Source organism: Lithobates pipiens, unplaced genomic scaffold (assembly GCF_037356315.1).
Source record: "Lithobates pipiens isolate NorthernLeopardFrog02 unplaced genomic scaffold, aLitPip1_a1.2 Scaffold_10, whole genome shotgun sequence".
Taxonomy (NCBI): Eukaryota; Metazoa; Chordata; class Amphibia; order Anura; family Ranidae; genus Lithobates; species Lithobates pipiens.
In genome coordinates this window covers 85,074,665-85,096,517 of record NW_027507686.1, presented here as the reverse complement: position 1 = coordinate 85,096,517, position 21,853 = coordinate 85,074,665, and the positions used below count along the sequence as shown (strand labels likewise).

Genomic DNA, 21,853 nt, shown 5'->3' with positions numbered 1-21,853 from the left:
AGAACAACTTTGCTGTCTGTGTAGAATCTGACGTCCTCTATCTGAATGTCTAGCTCGCTCAGTATGAAATCTGCTATTTCTACAGCTAGCACAGTCCCACAAAGTTCAAGCCTGGGAATCATGTGTTCAAGCTTAGGTGCTAACTTAGCTTTCCCAAACAGAAACCCTATGTGGGCTTAATTAGAAGAATCTCTTACCTTGAGGTAAGCGACAGCTGCTATGGCCTCAGTAGATGCATCTGAGAAGATATGAAGCCCTTTCCTCTGACTTGTGGCAAGGGTGGCAGAAGTGTAGCAGCATGGTATACGGATTCCATCTAAGGCAGGGGTGCCCAACCAGTGGCCCGTGACCTCCTTCTGTCGGATGGCAGATTGGCAAGCCCAGATCATGGGTTGGAGACCCTCCATCCTAGAGCATCTGTTTTGTTAACAAAGCCGTCAAAGCAAGCAGCTGTGGAGCAGAGCTGTATAAGCTGATGCTTCCTGTATAGTTAGTTTCATAGTTAGTAAGGTTGAATAAAAACACCAGTCCATCCAGTTTAAACCTGAGTGAGTGTCTACAATTGTCCCTATCCCTGTACATTGCACACTCACATCAGTCCCTACCCTCAATGAGCCCACAATCCAAGGTCCCCATTCATATACTAGGGCCAATTTTGGACAGAAGCCAATTAACCTACCTGCAAGTCTTTGGATTGTCGGAGGAAACCGGAGTACCTGGAGGAAACCCACGCAGACACAGTGAGAACATGCAAACTCCAGGCAGGTAGTGTCGTGGTTGGGATTTGAACCAGCAACCCTTCTTACTGCTAGGTGAGAGTGCTAACCACTACACCACTGCGCCGTCTCTTACCACAGGCGGAGTGATACCAAATGCACTCTGCCAGAGACAGCAACAGCAGGCGATACTTGAATGGAAGGGCAGTTCATTACTAAAATTGCAGTGTATATATGGGCATATCTGCACAGTGGTTACTGGGCTGCTTTCAAACTGATCCGCAGGTGCAGTGCACCTTCAGGTTACCTGCACTGTGAGGGTTTAGTGAGCTTTCAGAAAGTGCACCACACCTGCAAGATATAATAGAAGTATATGGCAAAATGTAGCTAACCTGCAGGAAAGACACAGGTGCACTGCGCTACATTAGTGTGAAAGGCCCCTTTCACACAATCGGTCCAACTCAATCGAACCCTCCATTCACCTTTATGAAACAGAAGATGTAAACAGATTTGTGTCCTTTTACACCTGCCTACCTCCAATCTGATTTGCTAAAAAAAAAAAACAAAGGGGCTCAATCACCTTTCGTTGGGGTGGATCAGATCGGAGGTCCCATAGAGTAGAGTGGGCTGTGTCCGTGTCCACTCTGCATGAACTTGTCATCCACCTGCTCTGCTCATTGGCCCGCAACCGGTTACCAAGTCGCTTAAGTGGCCCTCGCTCTTCAAAAGGTTGGGCACCCCTGATCTAAGGCATGTAGAGATTGTTTCCAGGACACACACTTTGAAAGCTGGTCTATTTTTAGTGGAGCATCCCAATCTTTAATAGTCTCTGAGAACTGCCTAAGTAAGGATTTACCTTGTATGGTGATGGGAGCTACGAATCCCACTGGATCGTATAGGCTGTTCACCACTGACAGAACACCACGTTTGGTAAATGGCTTGTCTGCAGACAAGGTGTCTTTTAATAAGTCCCATCGTAGGCCCAGACTTCTCTGTACAGGTGGTATGTCCATTCCTTTGATGAACTTTCTGTCTTCGACTGACAAGGCTATTTTGTTGTCATTGCTTGTAGTGCAAAACACTGTGGTACCTAGGTTGTCATCACAAAGGGTAGGAGTGACATCAGATACTTGAATAATGTCAAGAGGCTTCCCTTTTACTTCATAATGGCGAGGGCACTGTTTAAAGTGGGATGCACGTCCATTTCCTAACATGTAAGTTTTGAAGGAGTGGATCTCGGATGACAAACGCATTCTATCCAAACATCCGTCGCCCACGATTATCAAGTTTTTGTGCGTAAGGGGCATCAACGGGTCCCTTTCACTGCTTGCGTACTTTGTGTACTCTGAGAATGTCTCTTCCTAGCAAGATCAAGATTTCAGCATTCATGTCCATTGCAGGAATTTCATTAACAAGGTGCCTCAAGTGAGGATGGTGATATGCAGCTTCTGGAGTAGGAATTTCTTCCCTTGCGTCTGGTATCTGGTCACACTTGACTAATGTTGGTAGGAGTATGCTCTCTCCCTTATTGATATGAATCCATTGGCCCTTCTTCCAAACGTCTCTTCACGACCAGAACAGGTTCTGAGAGTATATGGTCATGCATGTCCCTCTATCCCAAAGATCTCAAAGAATGTAAGCTTAACCAAGGGATCTGTTGCTCTGTTCATCTAGGCATACTTCCTAATAGCTTCCTCAGGTTGACCCCTTGGGTATATCTTGACTAGGCATATCTTAGCACAGCATTTGTGATCTAAGCCTTCTCAGCAGACTTCTATGCATGAAGAAGAAATGTTAGTTGTGGCTGGAGCATGACCTTGTTGCTCCCCGCCATGACTTGAGACAGGGCTGGAGGTAGGAAGCTGTTGTGAATTGTCTGAAGGTGGGCCCGGATGCATAGCTGTAACATGTCTGTTGCTACTGCATTCTGTGCACTTGATGACAACTTTACAGTCTTTATCAAAATGTCCATAACAAGCACAGCACCTGTAGCCTATTATACGTTTCTGAAGAATCTCCCTACGCTCTTGTAATGTCTTTGCCCTAAGCCCATGACATTTCTTTAGGGGACGAGACTACTTGTGAATAGGGCACTGCCTATTTCTCTTGCAGACCGTATGGCAGTTTAGATACCACTGGATTGACACCATGAGCAGTGTCCAGGAAGCTTAGTCAAGGTAGACGTGGGTCTGTCTTTGCCAACTCCAGCTCCATGAGAAGGTCACTTAGATCTTGGAGCTTGCAGTAGTCTTCCCTATTTTTGGGAAGTTTTGCAGTCTCTTGACTAGAGCACCTTCTTTGGCTTCAGAGTTACCATAGGGTTGCTCAAGTCTTGCCCATGCAGCAACAAGACCTGCATCTGGATGGTCAACATTCACTGTTCTCAGTGTTTTAACGTGATTGTCAGATTCTGGCCCCAGGCACTTTATGAGCAAATCAAGTTCCTCCTTGGTAGTAAGGTTGAGATCAGCAATGACTGCTTTGAAGGTTGATCTCCAGGCCCTGTAGCTCTCTGGACAATCGTCAAACCTTGAGAGGGTAGTGTTAATGAGCTCACGGCATACCATATATCTGGCAAAGTCATTCAAGAAATTCTCTGGTGAAGTAGGGTGAGGTTTACCAGAATTAAATGATGTTGCAAGAGCGTTTAACTGTGGTGTTGTCCCTAAGGCTTGTGCTGGCTTTGGCTTGAGCTGCGGCTTGTCACTGGAAGTCACCTTGTTGTCAGCATGAGGTGATGCAGTTTGTTGCATAGATGCACTTGTGCTGTAGACTTGAAGAGGCTTAGGCATTTGAAGCTGAGAGGTCTCTGTGTTGAGTCAGAACAGTGTTGTTAGTAAGACGTACCAGAGATAACTCTGTATCATTGCAAACATTATGCTTTAGTACATATTCACTGATGCGTTCAACTGGGTCTTGCAGTTCCGCTGGGATGGACCAGTCTGAATTAGCAGCTTCTCCCATTGCTTGTTCGAGGACTTTCAGCCTTGCTAGGGCAGCTGCTTCCTCCTTTTCCATTTGCAGAATCTTTAATTGGGAATCTGCCTCTGCTTGTTGAGCTTTCATCTTTGCATTTTGTTTTTCTATTTCTGTTTTCCTTCTGGCAAATGAGCTTTGCACTTATTTTGATTCCACATCAGCATGGGACTCTATTATCTTATCGCTTAATGTTGAACTTCTGGAACGAGAGGATCTAGAAGATCGTGTAGTGTGCTTGGTTGATGTGGATCTGTGAGATTTGGTCTTCTGCAGTTGAACAATGCGGAGTTCTGCTTTACGCTGGGCATTTTGCACTAAGAGATCCCTTTGTTGATTTGGTGCATCAGCCCTGGTCAGTTCTGCTAAAGAGTCCTCTAGATTACAATCCTGCAAGAAAGCTGTGTATTTTGCAAACAGCCACTGGTAGCATTGGTACGCAGCAGATAAGCAATCTATAGAGTCTCTTAGTTCAGCTGGTTGATCATTAAAGTGTGACAAACCTGACATGCAGTGTGAAGTTCTGTCCCATAAGTCTGACAGATTGCTGGAGAACTCATCTCTAATGGTTTCATAGTTTTCTCTGAGTTTCTGCGTAGGTTTTATTGTACGTTTGGGTCTTACACGCTGTTCGGCAATATCTGCAGAATCTGCTCCCTGTACATCTGGGGGTTCAGAGGCATGATGAATCTGCATTGGTTCAGTCACAAAAGGGTGCTCAGAGCCTTGTCTAGACATTTTTCCAGATTTTGCAAGAAATGGTACTGTCTCTTTAAGATGATGAACAGCAGCTTAGACAGGTGCTGTAACGCAGTTTAATGTAGACAAACAGTTTTTAACATTCACATGAGGAGCATTAAACTCGTGCAACCATGTGCTTCACAAGATAGCGGATGGCTCTGAGCTTGATCACAGATCAGGCACACACATATACACAGCAGGCTGTGGGAATTACATAGTTACATAGTTAGTCAGGTTGAAAAAAGACACATGTCCATCAAGTTCAACCACAAAAAAAAAATAAAAAATATTAATAATATCATACAATCCCATATACCCAATTCTATACCCACAGTTGATCCAGAGGAAGGCAAAAAAAAACAGCAGAGCATGATCCAATTTGCTAAAGCAGGGGAAAAAAAATCCTTCCTGATCCCCCAAGAGACAATCGGATTTTCCCCGGATCAACTTGACCTATAAATGTTAGTACCCAGTTATATTTACACTTGGGAAATAATCCAGGCCCTTCTTAAAGCAATCCACTGAGCTGGCCAGAACCACCTCTGCAGGGAGTCTATTCCACATTTTCACAGCTCTTACTGTGAAGAAACCTTTCCGTATTTGGAGATGAAATCTCTTTTCCTCTAGATGTAAAGAGTGCCCCCTTGTCCTCTTTGTTGACTGTAAAGTGAATAACTCAACACCAAGTTCACTATATGGACAACTTATATATTTGTACATGTTGATCATATCCCCCCTTAATCTCCTCTTATCAAGAGAGAATAAATTCAGTTCCTCTAATCTTTCCTCATAGCTGAGTTCCTCCATGCCTCTTATCAGTTTGGTTGCCCTTCTCTGCCCTTTCTCCAGTTCCCCGATATCCTTTTTGAGAACTGGTGCCCAAAACTAAACGGCATATTCCAGATGAGGTCTTACTAATGATTTGAACAAGGGCAAAATGATATCTCTATCTCTGGAGTCCATACCTCTTTTAATACAGGAAAGGACTTTGCTTGCTTTGGAAACCGCAGCTTGGCATTGCATGCTATTATTGAGCTTATGATCTACCAAAACCCCCAGATCCTTCTCCACTATGGATTCCCCCAGTTGTACTCCCCCTAGCATGTATGATGCATGCATATTCTTAGCCCCCAAGTGCATAACTTTATATTTATCAACATTAAACCTCATATGCCACATAGTCGCCCAATTAGACATAGCATTGAGGTCGGCTTGTAAATTGGAGACATCCTGTAAGGAGGTTATTCCACTGCATAACTTGGTGTCATCTACTTTTGATCCCAGACCCAATATCATTTATAAAGATATTAAAAAGTAAGGGTCCCAGCACTGAACCTTGGGGTACACCACTGATAACCTTAGACCATTCAGAGTAAGAATCATTAACCACTACTCTCTGAATTCTGTCTTTTAGCCAGTTTTCTATCCAATTACAAACTGATATTTCCAAACCTGTAGACTTTACCTTTCACATGAGCCATGTGTGCGGGACTGTATTGAATGCTTTCACAAAATCCAAGTATACCACATCCACCTCCACCCCTCTGTCCAAGGTTTTACTTACCACCTCATAAAAAGAAATCAGGTTTGTCTGACAACTTCTGTCTTTCATGAATCCATGCTATCTGTTGCTTAAAATATTTTTTTCCTGCAAGAACTCGTCTATGTGGTCTTTTATTAATCCCTCCAGTATCTTCCCAACTATAGAAGTTAAACTAACAGGTCTATAGTTACTTGGTAAAGACTTTGTTCCCTTTTTAAATATAGGCACCACATTGGCCCTGCGCCAATCCAGTGGTACTATTCCTGTCATTAGTCCCTAAAAATTAGATACAATGGCTTTGAAATTACAGAGCTCAATTATTTTAGGATCCGTGGGTGGATGCCATCAGGTCCAGGTGCTTTTTATCCACCTTTATTCTGTCCAAATATTTCTGGACCATATCACTTTTGAGGATTTGGGGCTGCGTCACTACCACCGCATTATAGACATGAGCTCCCCCATGCTCCTTTGTATACACAGAGCGGAAGAAAGTATTTAATAAGTTAGCCTTCTCTTTGTCCCCAGTCACCCACTCCAGATAATTTTGTAAAGGGCCTACATGCTCAGACTTGACCTTTTTACTATTAATATATTTGAATAATTTTTTGGGGTTTGTCCTACTATCTTTTGCAATCTGTCTTTCATTTTGAATTTTTGCATCCTTGGTTGTCTTTTTACATATTCTGTTATATTCTTTGTAACATTTAAATGACACTAGCGTTCCTTCATTTTTATATTTTTTAAACGCTCTTTTTTTTATAGTTTATAGCTTTTTTAACTTTGGCCGTGAGCCAAATCGGTTTTATTTTTAGCCTTTTAAACGTATTGCCCATGGGAATATACTTTGCCGTGAGATCACAGACAGTCTTTTTGAAGAATTCCCATTTCTGTTCTGTGCCCATTGATGCCAGTATTCCCTCCCAGTCTAAGTCCTGGAGAGCAGCCCTCATCCTTGTAAAATTTGCTCTCTTGAAATTAGGTGTTTTTATCTTCCCCGTATGTGATTTTTGCTTACAGCTAACATCAAATGAAATCATGTTATGTTCACTGCTTCCCAGGTGTTCCTTTATCTGATCATTAGTAATACGTTCTGCATGGTTTGAGATTACCAGGTCCAACAGAGCATCATTCCTAGTTGGGGCCTCAATAAACTGGACCATAAAATTGTCCTGTAATAGGTTTATAAATGTTTGCCCTTTAACTGTGCCAGCAGTGCCATTATGCCAGTCAATTTCTGGGTAGTTAAAATCTCCCATTATCACTGTCCCAGCCCTGTACATCTGTACATTCTGTACATCTTTTGACTATTCTGACTCCGATTGTTGTGAAGTGATTTATCCCTTGTGAGACCTCTATGCCTGGCCTGTATAAGATATAATCACTGAGGACAATCCTCATCAAATAGCTTGAACTAACCAAATACAGATTCCCTCCACAAAGATGCTTTTATTCTGAACATCAGGTTACAGCAGATGACCGGATACAAGCAGATGAATAGGTTGTGGTATTTAAGCAGTCAAAAGATGATATTGTCTGTAGCTTACTATGCAGAATACATGTGCCCTGCTACATGTGGCTTGTAGCTGCAACCATGACACAGGAAGTACAAACACAGGAAGAAGGGTGGGGCAGGAAGTGTGTAATAACATCAGGGAAAAAGAACATAAGAAAACAAGTGCAAAAGATCACTAGATGGCAGCATGTGAACTAAATATAAACGTCCATAGAAAATGGTTAAGGAAGCAAGCTATATAAATTCTATGCCCCGTTGGGGCAGCACAGTTGTTGAAGTGAGTAAAAGCATTCCATTTAGTGTGAATTGCCTTATTTAAGTGTAACTTATTAAATTATATATTTTTTTCATTTTGTAACAAGGTAAAACTTTGTGATTTTGGATTTGCACGCATTATTGGTGAAAAGTCTTTCCGAAGGTCAGTTGTTGGAACTCCAGCTTATTTGGCACCAGAGGTCCTAAGGAACAGTGGATATAATAGATCCCTTGATATGTGGTCAGTTGGTGTAATAATCTATGTTAGCCTTAGTGGCACATTCCCCTTTAATGAAGATGAAGATATAAATGATCAGATCCGAAATGCAGCTTTTATGTTTCCAAAAAACCCCTGGAATGAAATTTCAAATGATGGTAAGTAGACTTTGCCATTTTTGGGATTTATTACAGTTTCAATAATATGATGTGTTCATAGTTACATACAGTATTCAGAGTTAAGCTGACCAAGCACGGTTAGGTTTTTTTTTTTGTTCAACCATCCGCACAAATATGGTGGAGGAATCCTCACACTGGGACATTTTTTCCTAGCCCATCCTCCCATCAGCACACAATGGGTTAACATCTCCTCTGAAGCCTCACATTACCACCTGTATAGCTGTATAAAAGGCAGCTCCTCCCCAACTAAGACAGTTCTTCTTTTTTGGTCTGCTCCACATGCAGCTTCTGATAGTTGCAACAGGATACCAATGTAAAGACTCTGTTATACAAGGTGCAGGGTGCCATGGAATTTTTTGTTTAATTTTATGGCAAGGTCAGTAATGGCACTCCAATCCAATTTGACTACTTTTAATAGCCTAGCTATGGAATAGGCTACACTAGAGGTGCAGGGATTCTCATCTGATGCTGTTCAGATCCTGGTGACCAGAAGATCATCCATGAACGCTACATAGGAGGGGATATGAAAGACGTTTGTTTTGTTTGCTCAGCAAAGCTTTCTCTCCTGTGTTCCTTGCCTCTAGCCAATATCCTTGACATTTTTCAATCAGCGCTAGAGGTTGGTCTGGCATACAACGCCATTTAAGGGATGGATCTCTACTTAATTTTTTCACAGGCTGCAGATGGGTGCAAAGCCAGTGACCAGATGCTTCTTTCAGATAACAATCTATATATGACCTTGAGGGAAATCCTTGTTCCCTCTGTGCAGCTTAGGCTTGGATCTGAGAGCACCCTTTGCTCCAACAGGTTTCATTTCCATTGGAGTACTGCATTGTAAAACTAGTTCTCCTGACAACTACGTCAGACAGAAGGATGTTGAAGATTGCAACACTTTCCAACAAGAGCGCTTTGGTATATTTTTTTTCTTTTTTTACCAGAGATACGGATACCACATCTATCCCCAAAGTTCAATTTTAAAGTAGTATCCATTTTACAGGAAAACTGGGAAGTATCGAAACTTGGTCAAAGGAGGAAAGTGTAAAAAAAAAAATCCTTTCAATTAGCCATCGGGCCATTAAAAGTCATCCACTCTTAGGATGCCTGAATGATTAAACTGGCATGCAGGAAGTACACTTTTCTGCTCTGAAATAATCGCAAGCCTATTTGACTAGAGGGGTGGCAGCCTTTGAGGCAATTATGCCAGGATTGCTTGGAGGATATAGGTAAGGGCTAGCTTGAAGGTCGGTTGTGGCCTTCATTCAACCTTACAAACTAAATATGTGGGATTGTAAAGGCAACAATACAAAAAGGAAAAAAATATAAAACACATGTATATTTTGATTATGTTAATAAATTTATAACCGAAAAGAAAAATAGAACAAGCACTGCATATTCTAAATGGCATCTAAAAACAATTGATTGGTGAGAGAATGATACTATCCGCTTATGAGTTCCAAGACCTCCAGAAGCTGGTGGAAACGGATTCCTTTTCCACCAGCTTCTGGAGGTCTTGGAACTCATAAGCAGATAGTATCATTCTCTCACCAATCAATTGTTTTTAGAGTGATTTTTAACCGCTTGCCGACCAGCGCACACCAGTTTACGTCAGCAGAATGGCACTGGTGGGCAAAAGGGTGTACAGGTACGCCCCCTTTAATAAGCACCGCTGTGGGCTTGCGTGCCTGCCGTGGCCTCCGTGACCGTGGGTCCAACAGACTCTATATCCACCGGGTGCATGCGATCGTGTCATGGAGAGGTAGAACGGGGAGATGCTTTTGTAAACAAAACATTTTCCCGTTCTGCCTAGTGACAGAACAGAGATCACTGCTCTCTGTCATCGAGAGCAGTGAACGCTGTCATGTGAGGTGTAGCCCCGCCCCCCCCCCCCACAGTTAAAATCACTTCCTAGGACACACATAACCCCTTCAACGCCATAATGTCGCAGTCCTGATAAAAATCGCACATCGCTGCCATTACTAATAATAAAAAAAAATTATAATAAAAATGCTATAACGCTATCCCCTATTTTGTAGACGCTATACATTTTGCACAAACCAATCAGTATACGTTTATTGCGATTACATTTTTTTTTTTCAAAAAATATGTAGAAGAATACATATCAGCCTAAACTGAGGGGAAAAAAAGGTTTTTTAAAATACATTTTTGGGGGATATTTATTATAGCAAAAAGTAAAAAATATTGCTTTTTTTCAAAATTGTTGCTCTTTTTTTGTTTATAGAGCAAAAAATAAAAACTGCAGAGCCAATCAAATACCACCAAAAGAAAGCACTATTTGTGGGAAACAAAGAACGTCAATTTTGTTTGGGTTTTTCCCAGTTTTATTTCCCCTTAAACTTATTTTCACCAGTACTCGTGTCTGTTGTGTGAACAACCTAGTGTCCTTACTGGATTAGATTAGTCTACCAGAATATTTTTTTTAAGAAATCAACCACCCTTATCACACATATATAAACATGGAAAACTAAAACTGGACATAAATAACATCCTTGGTGGGAAACCAGTTTAACCACCTCCACCTACCTACCATGATTTGGTATGAAATTGGCAAAGTTAAAAATAGGTAGATAAATGGTCTGATCTGATTAACCTGTATTCATTTTGTGAAATCACTGGTGCAACATCTGTATGGGAATATGTCCCTTTGTAAACAAATGTTTCTTTTATTTTTTAGCAATTACCCTTATTAGCAGTTTGTTACAAGTGCAAATCAGAAGAAGATTCAGTGTGGACAAGGCACTTAGTCAACCATGGATGCAGGTAGGTGTCCATGTCAGCTGCTGTCTCATTTGTAAAGGATCAGCCAGCAAAACAGATTTTTTTAGTTATAGGTAGTTTTGGTTTCTTAAAACTGCTGTAGTCACTAGTAGCAACACCACTTTAATTTTATTGAATTACTAGATGCCCTAGCCTTTCACAGAATGAAATGGGGATATTTAATTTGTTGCTTTATGGGGAGTGACTAAGGATGAGTGAGACTTTTTGATGGGAGAAACAGCCAGGTTTTTTTTTCGTGCGCACATTCTTCTATGATAACAAGAGAGTAGGTGATGGCTATTCGGCCCACAAGCACCCACAAATAACCAACAAATCAGTTAAGCTGACCATAGATGAATAGAATTTCCATTGAAAATTCTTATGAAAATTCATAGAATTTGTTTGTGGTTCCAAAGATTTTGTTTGCTTTTAACAAACTACATACACTGTTTCAGTCCAGAAAAAATTTCCATCCTGCTCCTTCGAACTTTCCCATCACTGTGGTCAAAAACAAACACTGATATGACCAACTAATGATTAGAAATGTGAAAATACTTTCTTATCATCTTTTTTATGAATTTTCCTTCAAAATTCTACCCATCTATGCCTAGCTTTGGATTTATCAAATATTCAGGTACATGAATGAGTAAAGTAGTTCACTGCATATAAAATACAGTATATAAGACTCTGGACTTGATTCAACAAGCTGTGATATGTGCATATTGAGTGATATTGCATGTGATAATTTCAGTAGATTCATCAAAGTGGGAAAGTTGTGAAGTTTTTTCACTAGTTGAAGATATTGTGTGTTAAAATGTTTTAGCTTTTTACATGTTGAGTTCATTAAAAAGTTGTCAGTATGCCAATAACACTGCATAAGCACTGCTGGACTTAAAACAGTTTAATAAAAAATTATGTTAAAAAATGGCAAATACCATTGTTTTTCTTAATTCGTTTCTTATTTTAAAATAACCTGTCACCATTGCAAAAATATTTCTCAATAGCTGTAATAGTATGTTTTCATATTCTGACCTTTTGTGGCTTGCGCTTTGCCAGAACTCCCACCTCACTGTAATGCCGCGTACACACGATCAGACTATCCGGCGGACTTGGTTAGGTGGACAATCCGCCCGTGTGTGGGCTCTGGCGGACTTTTTGTTCCCAAAAGTACAGCAGACTTAGAAGTTTTGACTTCAAAATTGTCCGCCGGACTTGGCAGTCCAGCGGACAATCCGCCCGTCTGTGTGCTAGTCCGCCAGACTTTTGAAATGAACAGACTTGCCCACACACAGAGAAAAGTCCGTTCATTTTGAACGTGGCTCTAGGTAGACGGGACTAGCGAAGGAAGTGAATGTCGTTGCCTCCGTCGGCAAGATTGACACCTCGTGAGCCCCGTCACCTGGTATGGACTTAAAGGGGAAGCCCTACGCTGAAAAAAACAGTGTGGGGGTCCCACCAAGGTCCATATCAGACCCTTATCCGAGCACTCAGCCCGGCCGGTCAGGAAAGGGGGTGGGGACGAGCGAGCTCCTGAGCCGTACCAGGCCCTCAACATGGGGGGTGCTTTGGGGAAGGGGGCCCTGCGGCCCCCCACCCCAAAGCACCTTGTCCCCATGTTGATGAGGACAAGGGCATCTTCCCGACAACCCTGGCCGTTGGTTGTCGGGGTCTGTGGGCGGGGGGGCTTATCAAAATCCGGGAGCCCTCTTTTAATAATTGGGCCCCCAGATACTGGCCCCCCACCCTGTGTGAATGAGTATGGGGTACAATGTACCCCTACCCATTCACCTGGGGAAAAAAAGTGTAAAGAAAAAAAAACACAACACAAGTTTTTACATTTTATTGGACAGCTCCGGTGATCTTCTCTTCTTCCGTCTTGGGGGGATCTTCTCGCCGGACTCCTCCGCTATCTTCTGCTAGCTCTTTTACTAGTGGAGGAGCCCGACTTTCTTCTTCATCGTCGCCGCCGTCTGGGGGTCTTCTTCTGACTTCGGGGTCTTGTCCCCCTCTAGCGTTGGCCCAGTCTTCTGTCATTTTTTTTCAGCATAGGGCTTCCCCTTTAAGTCCATATCAGGTGACAGGGCTCGCGAGGTGTCAATTTCACCAATGGAGGCGGCGATTATTCACTTCCTTCGCTAGTCCCGTCTTCCTGGAGCCACGTTCAAAATGAACAGACTTTTCTCCGTGAGTGTGCAAGTCCGTTCATTTCAAAAGTCCGGCGGACTCCCGCCATAGTCCGGCGGATTGTCCGCCAGACCTAGTCCACCGAAAAAGTCCAGTCGTGTGTGGGCAGGTCAGCTAGTTCGGAAAGTCCGCTGCAAAGTCCAGCGGTTTGTCCGCCGGACTAAGTCCGCTGGATAGTCCGATCGTGTGTACGCGGCATAACTGGCACAACAAATGAACGTTCGGGACATGGTATTCAGAAAGGTACTCTCTCCTCTGTGGAAAGCATTTCCACTGTTGAGGTCCCCTTGTGTTCTTGTTCCACAGTTGGGAAGCTTTGAATAGAATAGAAAGCCTCTGCTTAGTTGTACAATCTAGACAGAAATCCGGGTACTTTCAATTTATCAGGGATTCATTTTTTTTGCTGTTTTTTCTTATGTTTTTTTTTTTAATCTAGATATTTAATGTACACTTGTTATAATTTTGGCTATTTTGTACAGGACTTTCAGACTTGGTTGGACCTTCGAGAATTAGAAACCAGAGTTGGCCAAAGATACATTACCCATGAGAGTGATGATGCACGTTGGCAAAGATTTGCTGAGGAATGTGGCATTGAATATCCACAACACTTTGTCATGGGACCCCAGTATGATGAAACTGAAGAAGAAGATGAAGAGTAAATTTTTTCCATTTAGCCATAACGGTCATTACGGTTACTTTGTTAAGCCAGAGACATTATGCTGTAGGCCACTGTTAAATGATGCTACAACATGGTCTTTCTTAGGCTCACTGCCCAAATGATAAACACTGAGCCATAAAGAATAGAAATATGCCTGTGATATCTATGTATCAACAGAAAAGTATGTGTGCAAATTGTCTATATTTTACACTAGTTATTTGTTTGTATGTCAAATATGTGTTCAAATGAAAGTCAAAAAGCTCCACAGCCAGCAATATCTTGGCCTTGGGCAGTGTTTGCATATAGATGGTTATGTTATGTCTTCGTACTGAATATAATGATGGTGCTGTGTGCTCCTGCTGCTCTGAGCTTTTCTAAAGCTTGTGGATACTCTTGCGTGTTGTACGAATTTTAATCTTGTATATTCAGTATCAAAGGGGCTCCCTAATTGATTCCCTGAATGAGAAAGAGGGACTGCTTTATCCTTACAGTCTACTTTTTATCTCATTATGTTTGTATATTTTTTTTTTTGTTTTGAATCCAATGCTATTGTGACCTGTATCTAAGGTCTATATTATTTAGAGAAATTATATTTTATATTTCTTATAAATAAGAAAATACGCCTTGTATACTGTCACATACATATGAGATTTGTAACTCTGTCAAAAGGCCTATACGTTATTATACCAAGAAATGTTCTGGTCGGCAAGGGTGATATTAAAGAGGTTTGAGAATATGTAAATTTTTGCTGCAATATCTAAATTAGTATTGATAGTCAATAGGTCATAATTTATTGTAACGCAAATTATTGTATTGGAATGTAATTAATTAGTACAGTGCATAATTGCAAACAAAGTGGGTGTTCTCTAAAGACTTTATTTTTTTATTTTTTTTAATAGTATGAGTTTTACAAATACATAAAACTACAGTACATATTAAGACGGTTTTGGAAATAATTAGACACGACATAGTAAAGCAAATATTTCACATAAAAAATATATCCATCATACTTAATTCACTCTACAGGATTAGCATAGATGTTTTATTAGTGTCCAAGTGGGTCAGAGAGGTGTAGATGGGGTCGCAGCCAACCAATCAGAGCAGCCCTGGGGAAGTCTTGGTGAGGTTACAATTTTCAAAAAAGTGTACTGTAGCGAGGGTGTCCAAGGAAGGGGGGAGGTGGAAAAGGGAGCAAAAAGAGGGGGAATACAGGAGATAAAAAAGGGGAGGGGGGAGAAGGTACCAAAGTTTGAATAAGCAATAACACATGGAAAAGAACAGGAAGTTAGAGACAAAGTCCTGGAGAATTCAGGATCGTCAAAGGTGTAACTGAGCGCACAATGTGGCTCAAAGGCACTATTGGATGAGCGAGCAGGTTAGGGACAGACCAGTTGCTATTGTGATTTGGTAGTGGCAGAGGTCTTAAAAGAGGACATTATGGCATCTTTTTCCAGGATGGTAGGGCGAGGTTATTGAATGCTTGCCATTTATTTGTGAAATGTTGAAGCAAGAGTGAAATCGTTCCATGTTGAGTTTCTCTCTATAGAGTAGGATTTTCAGCTCATGCTTGAAGTCTGAAATAGTTGGCCCATTCGATGAAGTCAGTTGTTTTGAGTATGGCTTTGCCTGCAACCAACAGACATATCTGTATCCATTTCAAGGCATGAGAGAGCCTCTCAGATCGATTTGAAACGGACTGGGCTATTGGTGATCCATAACCAAATATCATTAGTAGATGATCTTTTGAGATGGAACATTGGGTGGCCCCAAAGATAAAATTGGCCAGCTTGTCCCAGAAGTTAAATGCTAGTTGGCATGACCAGAAGCAATGTGTGAGAGAATGTCTGTAGGATCCACAAAGTGGATGTGGCTAAACGGGAATTGTCTTTTACTGGAAGAAATAGAATAAAAGCTCAGAGTAGGAGCTTGAACTGTGACTTTCTTCACGTTTTGTTAGTTACTAGCTTTAATATCTTGCAACCCGTGATAGGTTTATTGCCAAGATCATCTTCAGGGCAGTCCTTGCCTCAAGTAGATATCAAGGAAGACAGAAGAGGTTTTGTAAAGGATGGTAGCTGTCTGAGACAGAGTAAGTTTGTTGTTGGAGTAAACGGTCTATCAAGGCTACCTGGAATCTTTTGTTTGTTTGTTTTTCCTGACAGCATGATTTGCATAGTCCATGAATTGTAAATAATAGAAAATTGTTTATAATAGAATTTTGGTCTGGGAGATCATAAAAGGCAGTGAAGACCTTAAAAGGTTTCAGATTTCCAGAGTCTGGTTCAAATAGAGATAGGACCTGTGAAACACCCTTGGGTTTACAAGTGGAGCAGGCCCCATATTGCAGGCTTTGAACATGGGATTGTCGTGTAGGTATCTGGACATGTATAGGAAAAGACCCATTTTTGGGGTTTCCCTCCCAAGCTATCGCTGTGTCCCAGAGCAGCAAATTGTGTTGGAGATTGAAGGGCAAAAATTTAGTTCACTATGGGGGATGGCCTTCAGATTACAAGGGTAGGCCATTTTATGATTCTACTGACTGACTAGAATAGCAAGATTGAGAATTTCAGTCTATACCAATGTGTAATATGCAAGCCAGGTTATATACCCTAATATTTGGTAAGCTTCCTATAACCCCCTTCACTTCTAGGGAGATATAGTTTGGACAAACTGATACAAGGTCTTCTGTTTCACCAAAGAAATAGTGAAACCGCTTTGTTTAATTTTTCTATATCTTTGTGTTTCAGTAGACGTGGGATAGCGGATACAGTAATCGAGTGAAACTTACCATTTAAAACAAATGGAATCTCTCAAAAAGCAAATTGGGTAGGTCCACGCACGCCTCCAGTTCACTCAGCATTTTTGTAATCCATGAAGGATACTTTATTAGGGAGGATGGTTGTCACCCTATCCTAATGCCTAGAGAAGTGATTATAAGAGTGAACTAAGAGTGAGTCTCTTAGTTACTGGGAAGGGGGAGGCAGAGGACTATTGAGAAGGTGTTTAGGAGGAGTATCTCACTTTTACCAAAAAGTTGTCAAATAATTTCTTTATAATGTGTATGTCAGAAGAGGATCAGATGTGAAGATTAAGATATCATCTGCGAAAAGTACTGTTCGCAGTTCAATGCTACCTATTACAAAGCTGTGCAGAGGCACCACAGAGGTCAAATACCTAGAGAGGAGCTCTACTGTAAACTTTAAAGAGAAGGAAAGAGAGCAAGCAACCCTGTCTGATCCCTTTGTATAACCCACCAGCCTCACTGTAGGAATACATGCTGTTGATGAAAGGTAAAAAAAGGGTCTGAGAAGCCTTGTAAAGAGGACAAAACAGAGCCTCTGAAAAATCACATTATGGAAAGCTTTCTCAGTGTCTTTCTTGGCGTCTAAGGTATCCAGAGGGGGTTGATTTTGCTAAAACTGCTAGAACTTTGTGTATATTAGTAGAAGCAGTTCTGACCTTGACAAAACCTGATTGGGCTGTAAATATTAAATCTGGCATTATATCTGCTAATTGAGTGGCTATGATTTTGGCTATGATAGTGTTCTAGTAACGAGGCAGGATGGGGGATGCAACCTCTGGAAGTTTTTCAGTCAGGCTTCAGGAGATATTTAAATGACCTACATTTAATTTATAGCAAGAGCATTATTCAGCTTTGGTCAAAGCTGCAGTTAGTCTTTATCTACACGTGCCCCTTTACATGCATAGGCATTTCTTTGGTAAAGGTATAAAGAACTATTTTAAGGTTGGGGGTATGAGACTGATGATTTTGAAACTCGTAGCTTTTTAAAAAGTGTTGCCATTGGGGGTTATTTACAAAACTCAAATCCACTTTGCACTGAAAGTGCATTTGGAAGTGCAGTCGCTCTAAATCTAAGGGGTAGCTCTGAAATGACTGGAACCTCTGATGATTTTATCACCCAATCATGTGCAAGCTAAAATGCTGTTTTTCTATTTTCCTTGCATGTCCCCCTCGGCTCTACAGTGGCTTTACTTCCAAGTGCACCTGAAGTGCAAAGTGGATTTGTCTTTCGTAAATAACCCCCATTGAGTGAGATGTCACAGGAATAGAGGTTAAAAATGATTTGATAAACTAAGGGTTAAAAAAACATTTCCTATGTCAAATTACATGAGGTTTCCTCTTCATTTTTGCTTGCTTATCATTCCTGTTCAAATTATTTAAAGATGCAACCTGCAAGGCAAAGGCATAATGAGCTAGTATGCATAGCATACTAGCTAATTATGAATAACTTACCTGAGAACGAAGCCCCTGAAGTGGTCCTCCGTCTTCATCTTCGCCACTGCCATGTATCCCGGAGTGACTTCCGGATCTCGCTGCTCCGGCACTGTGATTCGCCAGAGCCGCGATGACCTCACTCCCACGCATGTGCATGGGAGCCGTCACGAGCGGCATATCGCAGTGATCTGCGGCCTGCTCAGTGCGCCTGCACGCCGCTGACAGTGGTGCCTGTCTTTTTGTAAATATCTCCTAAACCGTATAATCTAGGCTTACCTGTGGGTTAATGTGGTTTGTAAGGGTTTGCAACCACTTTAACATGCAGATTTATGTGAGAAGTCATATATCATTCAAATCTACTATTTATTTAAACTCAGTACTAGGCTAAAATGAAATAGTAAGGAGCAGTATATAGAGCATAAATGTGTGCTCTCAATATTGCTGATGACACAAAAGGCAGCTTAATCTTTTTTCATGTAGCCAGGCTAAAGTCCACCATAATTATATAAAATTTATTGTCAAATGGCTTTATAACAACACCACACCCCATATGTGCAATGGAAAGGCTTTAGGCCGGTGTGAAGAAATGCTGTAAAGAATGCTTTCAAAAATATATAATAAAAAATAAACAAATAAAATATATTACAAAATGCAAAGTGAGCTAAAATTAGAAAAATATAAATCAAATCGATATTTGGTGAGTATCCTTTTAGCTTCAAATTAGCATCAGTTCTTACACTTGCACATTTTGTAAACTTGCATAAAGTCAGGGATTTTGTAAGGTGAACCAAGGCTCACATTGAAGGTGGGTTTGAAATCGTGCAAGTTCAGCTGAACTCACACAATTTCAAACCGTCGTTGCAGTCCGACTTTGGGAGCGTTTTCACAGACATCTGTGCAGGTTTCTGCATAAATGTCTATTCAAATAGCCCCCGAAGTCGCCAAAAAGTAGTACAGGAACTACTTTTGGAAACAGACGGTGCTATTGCTGGTAATAGCTGCCGATTTGGCATACGATTTGACGTGTCAAATCGCACACCAAATTGGCCCAATTTGAATGTGGGCTTAGAGTCAGATGTATGATTAATCACCTATACCAAACAGGTGCTAGTGATCATTAATTCCATATGTAGATTGAAACAGTCATTAACCGAAAGAGAAACAGCTGTGTAGAAGGCTTAAAACAGTGAGGAACAGCCAAACTCTCATACTCAGGTGAGGTTGTGGAAGACAGTTTCATGTCACAGGTCATACAGCATGGCAAGACTGAGCACACAAGGTAGTTATACTGCCTCCATGGGCGTCCGCAGCAGGGGGCAAGGGGGGTCAAGTGCCCCCCCCCCTGGAATCCCCAAGGTGTCTGCCGTAGCTGCCGCCATGCTGCATTTATTTTGATTTTTTTTTTCTTTTTTTTTGTCCGCTGGCGACTGCATCCTCCGCCCTCTCCGACTCCCATGGATCAGAGCGCTGGATGGCTCTGTGTACTGCGTCCGCTCTGTAACATGGCCCTGCCCCCTCAGACCAGCTCATGTTATAGTAAAGAGCATCAACGTTCCCCCTATCACACGAGCCGGTCTGGGGGGGCGGGCCATGTTACAGACAGTACACAGAGCCATCCAGCACTATGATCAAGAGAAAGAGATGCTGCAGGTACAGCCCGCCCTATGTGCCACAGTGACTGGATAGGAGAGCAGGGGGGGGCGCCCTGCCAATTCTCCTATCCAACTTATTTTACTGTCCCCAGTTCACCTTGTGCTCCCTTCCCCCCCCCCCCCAGTGCACTCCACCACCACACTCTCCTGTCCCCCCCTCTCCTCCACCACACTCTCCTGCCCCCCTCACAGTTTTTTCCTCCCCTGTTCTTGCTGCCCCCCAACTCTCCAGCTCTCCCCATCCTTCTCTAGCCATCATCCCAGTGCTCCCCCCCAGTGCTCTCCCCCCCCCGTTCCCCCCCGCCCAGTGCTCTCCACTCCCCCCCCCCCCCCAGTGCTTCCCCCATTCTCCCCCCCCCCCACAGTGCTCTCCGCTCCCCCCAGTCCTCTCCCCTCCGTGCTCTCCCCTCGTTCTCCTCCCCAGTGCTCTTCCCCCTGTCCTTTCCCCCATTGCTCTCCACTCCCTCCAGTGCTCTCCCCCCTGTTCTTTCTCCCCGTCTCTTCTTTCCACTCCCCCCAGTGCTTCCCTCCAGTGCTCTTCAGCTCTCCCCATCACTCTCCAGCCCCCACCCCAGTGCTCTCCAGCCCCCCATTCTCCCCACCCCTGTTCTTTCTGCCCCCCTGGTGCTCTCCAGCCCCCCCCCCCCCCAGTGCTCTCCACCCCTGTTTTTTTGGGCTCCCCAGCACTCTCCTCTCCCCACCCCTGTACTCTCCACTCCTCCTACATTTTGCCCCCACTCATGTGCTCTTCAACCCCACAAGTGCTCTCCAGTCCCCAGTGCTTTCCACCCCTGTTCTTTCTGGCCCCCACTGGTACTCTCCACTACCCCCTGCTCTTTGTACCCCCCCAGTACTCTCCAGCCCCCGTGCTCTCCACTCCTGTTTTTCTGCTCCCCCAGTGCTCTTCACCGCACCACACGCTCCTGCCCCCCGTGCTCTCCTCCACCACCACACTCTCCTGCCCCCCTGCTCTTCAGCTCTCCCCATCCTTCTCTAGCCACCATCCCAGTGCTCTCCCCCCTGTTCCCCCCCCCCAGTGCTCTCCCCTCCGTGCTCTCCCACCGTTCTCCCCCCCAGTGCTCTCCACTCCCTCCAGTGCTCTCCCCCCCCCAGTGCCCTCCACTCCCCCAAGTGCTCTCCCCCCTGTTCTTTCTCCCCCCCCTTTGCTCTCCACTCCCCCCAGTGCTCTCCCCCCCCTGTTCTCCCCCCCAGTGCTCTCCACTCCCCCCCAGTGCTCCCCGTGCTCTCTCCCTGTTCCCCCCCCCCCCCAGTGCTCTTCAGCTCTCCCCATCACTCTCCAGCCACCACCCCAGTGCTCTCCAGCCCCCCATTCTCCCCACCCCTGTCCTTTCTGCCCCCCTGGTGCTCTCCAGCCCCCCCCAGTGCTCTCTACCCTCCGTGCTCTTCACCCCTGCATTTTGCCCCAACACATGGGCTCTCCAACCCTACCAGTGCTCTCCACCCCCCCTAGTGCTCTCCACCCCTGTTCTTTCTGGCCCCCACTGGTGCTCTCCACTCCCCCCTGCTCTTTGTACCCCCCCCAGTACTCTCCAGCCCCCGTGCTCTCCATCCCTGTTTTTCTGCCCTCCCAGTGCTCTTCACGGCCCCACACTCTTAGCCCCCCCAGTGCTCTCAGCCTAACGTGCTCTCTACCCCTGTTCTTATTGGCACCCCCAGTGCTCTCAAGTTCCCCCCCCCCCAGCGCTCTCTGCTCCCCACCCCTGTGATCTCCACTCCCTCTCGCTCTTTGCCCCCACCCATGTGTTCTCCAACCCCGCCAGTACTCTCTACTCTCTAGTGAATGAATGAATGAAATTCTTGTATAGCGCACAATGCGAACTGAATCGCCTCCCCCTTCTCTCCAACTCCCACCCAGTGCTCTCCACTTCCCCAGGACCAGAGGACAGGCTGACTGGGGCCGGAAAATGAGGATGGCTGAAGGTGCAGGTGGCCAGGGACCACTCCATCTCACAGCAGACAGATCCTCTGGAAGGAGCACCGTCCCCATCCAAAATGAGAACAGACCCTGCCTGCTGGCCATCATGGATATCCTGCTGGCATGCAAGGTACCGTACCAAGCATCAACAACACACCTTCCCACAGACAGGGACTGCAGACTGGGACATGGGGCACAGGAGGGGCTGCAATGATGGGCACAGTGAGGCTGCATTTGGTGGGCATAGTGAGGCTGCATTTGATGGGCACTG

The 21,853-nt window shown here is 43.7% G+C and overlaps 1 protein-coding gene across 1 annotated transcript in view; it reads left to right on the top strand.

Annotated features, from left to right (window-relative positions):
* LOC143933628 (serine/threonine-protein kinase D1-like) overlaps nt 1–14,499 on the top strand; it is a 197,415-nt gene extending 182,916 nt beyond the window's left edge. Inside the window, exons 17-19 of the mRNA XM_077456581.1 lie at nt 7,852–8,119; nt 10,833–10,918; nt 13,579–14,499. Coding sequence (XP_077312707.1) covers nt 7,852–8,119; nt 10,833–10,918; nt 13,579–13,758 — 534 coding nt within the window. The 3' untranslated portion in view covers nt 13,759–14,499. The remainder of the gene's footprint in view (nt 1–7,851; nt 8,120–10,832; nt 10,919–13,578) is intronic.
* Nucleotides 14,500–21,853: the final 7,354 nt, after the last annotated feature.